At 41.4% G+C, this 10823-nt stretch overlaps 2 protein-coding genes across 2 annotated transcripts; both read right to left on the bottom strand.

Moving 5' to 3' along the window:
• Positions 1–3148: 3148 nt before the first annotated feature.
• Positions 3149–4074, bottom strand: LOC148020150 (uncharacterized). Its single transcript, XM_087700436.1, has one exon. The coding sequence runs from the start codon at positions 4072–4074 to the stop codon at positions 3730–3732; it is 345 nt and encodes a 114-aa protein (XP_087556562.1). The 3' UTR covers positions 3149–3729.
• Positions 4075–4524: 450 nt separating this feature from the next.
• Positions 4525–6569, bottom strand: LOC148020149 (F-box protein FBW2-like). The gene is made up of 3 exons (XM_087700435.1): positions 6395–6569; positions 5602–6314; positions 4525–5174 (listed from the first exon to the last, which is right to left on the bottom strand). The coding sequence occupies exons 2-3, from the start codon at positions 5952–5954 to the stop codon at positions 4529–4531; spliced, it is 999 nt and encodes a 332-aa protein (XP_087556561.1). The 5' UTR covers positions 5955–6314; positions 6395–6569; the 3' UTR covers positions 4525–4528.
• Between the last annotated feature and the right edge of the window lie 4254 nt (positions 6570–10823).

The following is a 10823-nucleotide window of genomic DNA, read 5'->3' as shown; positions in this document are numbered from 1 at the left end:
TTGTCTTTGCTTACAGCCTGAGCTCAAGGTCTAGAATGTTGGCTAAGCTAACTTTGTCATTGATGTGGCCTAGGGCCTTGTCCATTCCTAGCATACTGTAGACATCTATTTTAGGCCATCTCAACTTTATTGACCAAGCCCAATGCTCTTTCCACCATTTTGGGGCTCAATTCAACTTCAAACCTACGGTTTTCTTCTCGTTGTCTCACTAATACAATACAGTGGATCCTGTTAGCATCAAAAGTTTGTAGAAATTCCGCATACTTGTTATAATCCACAACTTGTCCAACCTTCTCTACATATTTGCTCAAGTTGCATTGGTCAACAATCTGCTTCACAACCTGTCTTCCAAGTTGAGGATGTTCCTGAACTTAAACTAGTTGAGGCCCTTATTTCTACCATTAGGTTGTACTTCGCTTGCTCTTCTTCCGTGAATGGAAGCTTGCTTCCTTTGTCTTGACCTGCCATGTCGGATTCCTATCATGACATCACAGCTCACCATTAGGTTTCTTGAGACAACTCTTTGCGACAAGATAAGTAGATAATGAATGCAAGTTATGGAAAGGTGAAATGCTTAAGTCTAGAGTGAAAACTTTTGCTTCAAGCAGTCCATACATTCCAACATAAATTCTTGAATTTTTCATTGATCATAAGTTGACCTTCGTCCATCTTTTTAGCTTTTAAAATTCGATTGAGATTTTAAGACATGTCTTCTTTTCCAGCTTACCCCCCTCCCCCTGGGAATGATGTGAATCCTTTCTAAGATTGGAGAATGAAGGGTTAAGGGCATTAAGTGCATGTTACGATACTTCACTTTTTTTTCCATGGACCACGATGAACCACAACCATGAAGCTTGCATAGTCCACAATAAGCCATGAACACTCTTTATCACAGCAAAGTGTCTTCAAAGCGCAGAAGTTCACTGTCCTTTCCAACACCCCTAAAACAGCAGGTCCTGAATATTAAGGGAAAGGCCTAGCTGAGAATACAAATTCTCATACCAACTCAACCTGTCTCAGTAGCACATACTTTCAAGCAACAAAGCAGAACATATATTTAAGGCAGCAAGAATACAACCATGATCTCGTTAATGTGGGGATGAGAGACAATTGGGGAGTAAGTGGGAGGAACATGGATGTATGCAGAAGTAAAAGTGTGCCCTTTGCTTGCATTGACTCGGACAAATGGGTAGATGCATAGAGCACAACCATACACAACAAGCTAGCTTATGGCTGCACTGGACCAACCTGCCTCAAACATGGCTTTGCCACATGACATCAAAATGTTGATGACCAGCTCCCCAAAGTCTCAACAGGCCCTTAAGCTCAGCCTTTGCATCAGTGAGTGCATAGAAGTTGTTCTGCAGATTGCCTTGTGCCAGTGGGTTGATCGTAAACTACATTCCAAGCCTTAAGGAGAAGCCCAGTGGCTAGACTGGGAAGTTAATTTATCTGCTAAGTGTTGAAATAATTCGGAAGGATGCCGGTGCTCTGATTCATCATAGGTAGTTTGGAGCACGACATTCCCTGCATATTGAGAGATTGTTTGACAAAGTCAGCCTTTGGAGGCAGGAAGTCAATTTCAATTTTCCCAATATTCTTTTTCCATTATATCTAGGGTCTTCTCTTCGATCAGCAGCAGCCTAGAGCAGCGCTTTCTTCAGCACTTGTGAGGTAGCAAGAAGGATAAATATGGTCAAAAGTATAATAGACTGAAGCAATGGGCACACAAGTAGGACTCATGAGCAGAAGACAGAAACTTAAGGGCACAGATAAAGGCAATGAGGAAACAACAATGGTGATAAAGGCTGATGCAATGAAAAACCCCTATATGTGTCACAGCTGTCCTATAAATAGGCACACGATCTAAAATGGCACCAAATGTGTTCAGAGCCCAAACCCCAAACAACACAATGAACAAGCATGGATTGAACCACCCTAAATGACCATGACTAGACAGAGCTCTTAAGGTCTTTAACTGACTCACTCTAGAGCTCACAACCAAAAGATGAGCATCACTACTAATGCTCCCTCTTACATCCTAGGTGTGTTTGAACTCCCAAGGAGTGCGAATGAAGAAAAAGTGAAAGCAATGGAAAAGCCTTTGTGAAGATGTCCACCACATTGCCAAGGAGTGTAAAATGAGGGTTCTTGGCTATGGCCAAGGCCCGGGACCACCTCTATCACAATTTAAAATTGTAGGTTCTCTTTGCGGAAAGCCACTATTGGCCAACCACCACCTCAATTTTGGCATGCAAAGCAAGCAACTTTGTCCTCTATCTCTGTAGAAGAAAGAGCGATGGTAGGATGTCACTTTTATAGAGAAAACTAAGGGAGTTGTTCTACACAAAATAGGTTGGGCAATAATTAGAGAAACAAAAAAGAAGCTTCCAATAAATTAGGATGTGGGCACCCGTGAACCTGTGATATGACCACTTATAACATCCTCTCCCAAAGAACAAGTGAACAAGCAAAGAATAAGAACAAACAAGACATGCCAAGGATACTCCACTAGTGCGCACTCCATTGAATGTGTCTCCAATAAGCAAGCACCCTAAAGAAGTCCAAATGCCATGATCCCTCTATGAAATCAAGTAGTCAAGCTATCCACCTTGCACCTCTTGTAGCTACACAAACTCCATGGATAGCTCATTGTCATAATATGGGCAGCAATCAATGGCTCAACGTAGGGCAAATGTCAACATCGCCACAGCCTAACACGAATGCAGCACATGGAGGAAACGTGGCGTATCATATTGCAGAGGCAAACACAGCACTGTGATCCAGACAGGCTCAATGCTGCAACCATTTAGTTGACATCAGTGAAAAAGGAAGGCACAATGCAGGTCAAGGGCAAGCACATTGCACGGACCATGGAATCATAAAGATGGAAACATAACTCCTATGCATATGTAGTTGTACAGCGGTGTGTTTTGGAAAAATAGGAATTTTTGGCCATTAACTCTGTGAAAGCAGTGAATGAAGTCAATGGATACCAAGATGTGAAAAGTAATAGATGGATACTAAAACTCAATGTGAAACAAGATCCACAACTTATGGTCAATTTGACCATCCACATACCTAGAAGAATGCAAGATTATAACGATAATTTCTTTACAGCTACTACATAATACCAAGGGTCAAAAGCACTTTTGAAAAGTCACAGTTCTAGAATCAATTTGTATTCAAATGCACAGCCTCACACCAACTATGAAGTCAATACATCTGGAAGTGATGAATTTCTCTTCTGAGTTTGAAAAGAAAGAATATGCAGTAACCTTGGCTTGCACTGTTTTGGCAACCAGGAAGATGACAAGCTTTTTGTCAATCCAATCTACTTCTTGCAGTCTAGATTCTTTTTCTCGACTGAAGAACAGCATTGCCAAAAAGCTCTCACATGTGCACTTGGAGCTATCACACAAATCCAGTCCCCCATCGCTATCAAACAATGAGCAACTTCCAGAGAACCACCTGCTAGCAGTGACAAGATCTGGTACTTCACATAGAGCGTTGTCTTCAGTAGAATCTGCCTTGACTTCAGTATAAAGCAAGTATCAAATTTTCAACCCACTTTTAACTCTAAGCCCCATAAGAAGTAATCCAGCAAGAATGGATCTGATTGCACCTGTCAATTATGTTTGGAGACAGAGAAGCAGTCCAAAGGAGTTGAAGTACCTGTCTATTGAATTACGGCAGCAATGATAAATGCCTCTAGGTTTCATATCAGGATCATGGAGAAGGTGATGTATCAGGCCAGAAATATAACGTGCCATTAATCTCTTCCTCATGCATGTCCATAAGCAGATCATCAATATCTTCAAATTCACTATCATAGCCCCACATATCCACATCTGAATCATAATCATAAAAGTCTGACCCATCAAAATCTGAATCATAATCATAAAAGTCTGACCCATCATCAAAATCTGAATCATAAACGTCTGAATCATAATCATAAAAGTCTGACCCATCAAAATCTGATTCATCTATGTTGTAAATATCATCCTCAACAACTACCGGTGGATAAAACACCTTCATCCGTTTCAATGCTTCCTTCACAAAAGTATCGTCCATATTCAAGCGCCGACATCCACGCAAATCAAGATGTTCCAGACTTCTGCACCTATCTAACAGTGCTTTTAATCCTACATTTACTCTTCCTCATGCATGTCCATAAGCAGATCATCAATATCTTCAAATTCACTATCGTAGCCCCACATATCCACATCTGAATCATAATCATAAAAGTCTGACCCATCAAAATCTGAATCATAATCATAAAAGTCTGACCCATCATTAAAATCTGAATCATAAACGTCTGAATCATAATCATAAAAGTCTGACCCATCAAAATCTGATTCATCTATGTTGTAAATATCATCCTCAACAACTACCGGTGGATAAAACACCTTCATCCGTTTCAATGCTTCCTTCACAAAAGTATCGTCCATATTCAAGCGCCGACATCCACGCAAATCAAGATGTTCCAGACTTCTGCACCTATCTAACAGTGCTTTTAATCCTACATTTACTCTTCCTCATGCATGTCCATAAGCAGATCATCAATATCTTCAAATTCACTATCGTAGCCCGACATATCCACATCTGAATCATAATCATAAAAGTCTGACCCATCAAAATCTGAATCATAATCATAAAAGTCTGACCCATCATCAAAATCTGAATCATAAACGTCTGAATCATAATCATAAAAGTCTGACCCATCAAAATCTGATTCATCTATGTTGTAAATATCATCCTCAACAACTACCGGTGGATAAAACACCTTCATCCGTTTCAATGCTTCCTTCACAAAAGTATCGTCCATATTCAAGCGCCGACATCCACGCAAATCAAGATGTTCCAGACTTCTGCACCTATCTAACAGTGCTTTTAATCCTACATTTGACAGCATTCCATAGACCATTCCAAGGTGTTTTAGCTGTGGCATATACTGAGCTATGGTAAAAGCCACATCATCATCTCTGTGCGCAACATCCAGTCTAGTGATGTGTCGACAATTCTTTCCAAATGATTCGAGAGATGCTTTTGAAAGTGACACACATCCACTTATATCCAAGTAAGTGATTAGAGGAAAGCTAGAAGTGAGCTGACAGACACAGTCGTCAGTCACGGAACTGTAAGGAATCCGAAGAACTTGAAGCAGGGATCCACTGCATACAAAGCAATCATATGTCACATGTAAAACCTATGGAGTGCACTGAGCAACAAAAAACAGTTCAAGCACCAAAAATATGTGCATTATCGATTACTGAAGAAAAATTCAGAACATGAGTCAGAATTTTCTGGTTAATCCAGGATGGAACCATTGTGTAGTTAGTGAAGTGATTAGAGTTCTGATTGCAAAGCAAATTCATCGAAACTTGGCCTGCTATTGACATACATGCACAGGCATGCAGTTGAACATACAAACAAGCCACCCCCCCTCCCAGTGTGCCCGCATGCATCCACACATAGTTGCTTTCATGTGAAAACACGATACCACATATATGCACGTGCACACCCACCCACCCACAGACACAGACAAGCAAAGGCATAAGCATTCTTGTTCCCCTATTCCCCGGAGGATGGAAAACAAACCTGGAAGCAATGGCTCGGAGCATATTATCATTAGCAAGGTTGGGAGCACAAATCTCCCTAAGGCAGCCCCGGCTCCTGTTGACTAACAGCTTGATCATCTTCTCCATTGTTTCTGGCTTTCTTCCAACACGGCTCCATCTGTCAAGGTCCACAGTTTGCCAGCACACCGTGTCTTGCGAGATAGACTTCCATGTCCGACACACTATGGGCACCTTGGTCAGCATGTCTTCTAGAGATAGTCGGCTGAAGATCTTAGCAAGGGCATCAGGTAGCATGTCAGCCCAGGAGGGTCCCCCTGCTCCATCTGCCTTTTCTTCCTCCTGTCCTCCTGTAACCCCCTCCGTTATCTTCATCTTTAAGACAGCTCGACCACTGTGGGAGAGATAAAGAGTGACAACTCGGGATTCAAACTAAACCTCGGCAATCCCTTTCTTCTACAGAACCCTAGCTCTATAGAAGAAGAACCGGTCTTCACTGCTCGACTTTTTCAATTCAAAAGAGACCAATGGGATGCAGAATGTGGTAGAAAGAACTGTAATCCTTCTCCAATAGTCCTCCAGCAGCCTGAATTTATGCTTGCAAGTGACAGAAAAGTCTTAACAATCCTGTTCTGGGCAGGCAGGAACAGGGGAATGGCTTTGTGGGGTGAATAAGGACACCGAAATGGAAGAAATTTTCTTCTGTACTTGTGGTACTTCAAAGAGCTCTGGTGCCTGAAAAACCCAACCAGTTTGCAACTTTGCACTCTCCTGCCTCACACGGAAACCATTAATCAATGAGAACAGGGCAGTACCTGGGTGCTCTGTTCGAATCAAAAAGCTATTGAAATGGGTCGAAAAGAAGGCCAAACGGCCATCAAAATTCCAACATTGTGCGTGTAGGGTCTTTTGCCCTAATGCATTCGTTGTTGATTACTGACACAGAGGGCAACTTTGTGAAGAACCAATCTGTCCTGTATAAGAATCTCCCTAATGCTTGTTTCAAGTGCCTCAAAACGGGACATTTCATTCGAAACTGCCCTCAGTGGAAGGATAGAGTGAGTCCAGAACCCAACAAGGTGAATCCCCATCCTAAAACCGGTGACCCTCAAGATGATGGGTTCCAATCGGTCACTAGGAAGGGTAAGAGTAAACATCAGTCATCCCAGAAACAAAACACTAATAGTAAGAGTAAAAACACTCATAACAACAGATACTCCCCCCTTCTCATGAACTTAGAGGATACATTAGAAGGGAATAGTGAGAAGGGGGTAACTAGGGCAAAGGGTGAGGATGCTACAACAGAGCTAGTCTCTGATGAGGTAATAGTGGAAGAACCTCAGGGTGAAAACAAGAGGCAGACCACCAGGTCTGATGACAACGTCATACATCCAGAAAACCTAAACTTTGACCTCAATGAACAGAATGAAGATGTAGAGTTTACGCAGGCAGAGGAAGAGGAACTTCCAATAGGAAGAGAACCTTCTCTTAGCCCTATCCCTGTTGAAAGCCCAACCAAAGAGGTAGGTAATAGTCAAAACGCCAAAAGAAGATTCTCAAGTGTAGGACAAAGTGCTAGTAACCCATTTGGGCAAACAAAGGGACCTCAGAAGAAAGGGAAACCAAAAAAAACATAAATCTGGATAATGAATAAATTAAAAATTGTTTCTTATAACATCAAGGGGTTGACTGACCCCAAAAGGGCAATGATACTCAGGGAATGGCTCAAAGTTAGTGCCATCCTCCCCGATGTTATTTGCCTACAGGAAATAAAAGTGTCAGGTCCCCCTCTTCTTAAGAATCTACAGTCAGTGTCTAAGGAATATGTATGGTTCATAACAAACCACACTAATAGGAGAGGAGGTACATGCATAGGTGTCTCCGTCAAAATTAAGGATCTAATATGTAAGACAATGATAGATACAGAGAATCACTGGGTGGCAGTCCTTTTTAAGAATCAGGATGAATTTGTTGTTGTCTCAGTGTATGCCCCTAATACTTCTACTGAAAGATGCAGGCTTTGGGATTCATTTCAAGTTATCAATTGCCCCATTATTATTGCAGGTGACTTCAATATGGTTGAAACATGTAAAGACAGGTATTTGGAAAAAGGTACATGTCTTGCAGGAACTGAAAAGAGTAAGTGGCTGGTAACTAAAGCCTATCATGGGCTCACGGATGTAAGTGAACAACTAGGATTTACTTGGAGTAACAATCAAAGTGGATCCTCTTTACGTAAGGCTAGACTTGATAGATTTTATGTTGCTGCAGGTATGCTGGCCTCCTATGCCAATCTTAAAGTTAAAGTTCTAGATAACTTAGTTATGTCTGACCATAAGCCTATACAGCTGACTCTCTCTAACTCATCCCAAATAATAAGGGCCGGCTGGTTTCATACAGACCCCAGATTATTCCAAAACAAAGCAGTTAGGGATTCCATCAAAGAAATCTAGACATTGGCCTTCCGGCAAATAGTCTCCCCAGCTCATTCATGGGCTAGAGCCATTAGAGACACTCAACTATTTTTGAGGGATGTCAAAATAAAAAAAGTTCAGCATATTAGGGAACATAGAGCTAGACAATACTCAGCATATAAATCCTTGGAGATCAGGGTAGAAGCTGGGGAGATCCAACTGCAACCTGACCTACAAAGAATCAAGCAGGAACTTAGATCTGCTGAAGAAAAAGAAGCTATGGACATACAACTTTTCACTAGGCAATGGTGGGCTGGCAAAGCAGATAAACCCACCAGAGACATGTTCCAAGTCCTTTTTAAAAAAAAGGATAGAGACTCCATCCCTTTGCTGAGAAAGGAAGATGGCACACATGCACAAAACAATGGTGAGAATCTCCTTATAGCCAAGGAATTCTCCTCTAAAATGTTTAGCTCCCCTAGAGAGAGCTCACCAGAAGAGACAACTGCCAAAGCTAAGATAGCGATGGCTAGGAGGAAAGTTCTCCCTCCATGCTTGGCTGAGGTTCTAGATGGGGAGCTCTCAGCTATTGAGATCAGTGATGCCATTGACTCTCTAGCATCAGGGAAAAGCCCATGGATTGATGGCCTTCCGAATGAATTCTTCAAAGAATTCAAAGACTTTCTTATTCCGCCCCTTCTCATGGTTTGGAGAGAATCCCTAAAATTTGGAGCCTTGCCTCACACAATCAATGAAGGGATAGTCAAGCTAATCCATAAGAGAGATGACAAAGAGCTCCTAGCTAATTGGAGACCCATCACTTGTCTCACATCAACATATAAGGTCTTTGCTAATGCCATAGCTAGAAGGCTACGGGGCCTAATGCCATTATTATGTAGGGTTGTTCCCCACGGAGGGAGACTCGGGGGGGGGGGGGGGGGGGGGGGGGGAGAGGAGAGAGGATTGGAATCTTAACTACTAACTCTGTCACACAAAACATTTTCAGGCCAATGCAAAAACTTTCCACATTCATGGTCCATGGAGCACAAGGCCTAAAGAATGCAATTAGGAAGACATGTTAAGTGTGGTTTAATTTTATCCTTCAAGGAAAGAGGATGTTGTATCATCTCACCCTCACTGCACTACAATTTTACGTATCTGCGATTTTTCTAACTTGTGGTGTGGATGGCACCTTAACTTTAACCCAGGAGTTCTTGAATGAAAGAGGATGTTGCCTAGTCTCATCGTACAACACTTTTAGGTATCCGTGATTTTTCTAACGCGTGGTGTGGACAACACTTTAACTTTAACCCAGAAGTTCTTGAATTGGCAAATGGAAGCACAAATGAGTGGCTTAGAGCAAGTATAATTTTTTGAGGTGCAACATCATAGTTCGAAACGAGGCAAGGCCATGTTGTTGTAGCCCTCAATAGTTGTTGGAGATTGTGTGCATGTTACTAGATTGTGTTTGCTTAATTGGATTTTTTGGATGATCACATTCATCAATTGGTGGGTTTGATCTGATGCCAAGAGATTTCTATGTGTGCTTGGTGCTATACATTTGGGGCTCTATCTTGTTCACTATGAGACCATGAATTGGCACTCAAAATATTAAGATTGTGATGTGTTTGCATTACCTATTAGTTTGCTTTCTGATCTAAAGCTTGCTCATTGTAACAACATGTTGAAAAAGAAACCTTAAATTTTATGGTCTCAATGGAAATGAATGAATCGTAATAGCTCTTTATGCACTCATACAAGATTGCCATAAGCATCTCATAAAGCACTTTCGGAATATAATTCACATATGGTTTTGGTGATGTTAAAGTTTTTGTGGTACTCGTAGAATGTGAGGCTTTGTAAGTTTGGTGGCCAAGTCCACCAAGTGCATGACAATATTGCCTAACCTTGTTAGCTTTCATTGTCATTATCTCTATAGGGGAGGTGTCTTGTGTATTCGATAGCCTCGCTTCTTGGCACTATCAAAATTCGCATGCATTTTAAAGCTACTTCATTAGGCGATACGGTGTCATGTACCTATCTAACAAATCCTTGATATCACGATTTTAGTAGTCTATGAAGGGGTGTATCTAGGTGACTCCGTCTGGAACTTGTTAATAGGAAATGTGGAAGGCTACAATTAATGACAAAGTCGATGAAAGTCAAATAAAGCACAAGTGCTAAGCATTATTCTTTGGAATGATATTATTTTTGGAGCTACAATATATTATTTTTGGGCCTTTATTCTTCATGGGCATCATTGTGCACATGGATTTATAATCAAAATAGCATAGACTAAATCTACTTGGACTAGGAAACAAGTATGCTTCGAGCAAGGACCAACCTAGAGCCCACAAAGTGGGTAGTAGGACACTCAAAAGAGGACGCAAACCCTGATTTGTAGTTGTTGAAACCCTAACATGCAAAGTGGGGTGCAAACCCTTAAATGCAAAAGTGGGGCATAAACCTTAAAACATAAATGGGATGCCACCCTAGAGAAAGGGTATAACCCTAACCCTAATTTTGATCCATGTAAGGGTGGGGAGGTCTTAGTTGTATTTACCTTTTTCGTGTATCCACACTACAAAAGCTCTATCATTTCAACTATTAAAGCTTTCCATTCACTTTTTCTATTCTACTTATTTGGTCTTCATTGTTGAGATTGAGGGAGAGAGAGTGTGAGAGGTGTGTTGAGCAAGGGACTAAGGGAAAGTGAAGTTCTACATCTTCTTGCTTTTCTTATTCTTCTTCCCATCCATGGTAAGAGGGTTGGGTTTAGAGCTGTGTGTGAGATTGTAAGATTGTGAGAGAATGAGGGATCTAGTGAGAT

This window comes from Lygodium microphyllum, chromosome 19, assembly GCF_053477565.2.
Source record: "Lygodium microphyllum isolate KBCC chromosome 19, Lygodium_microphyllum_v1.1.10, whole genome shotgun sequence".
Taxonomy (NCBI): domain Eukaryota; kingdom Viridiplantae; phylum Streptophyta; class Polypodiopsida; order Schizaeales; family Lygodiaceae; genus Lygodium; species Lygodium microphyllum.
The sequence above is the reverse complement of the archived record's forward strand: the minus strand, read 5'-3'. Positions and strand labels throughout refer to the sequence as shown.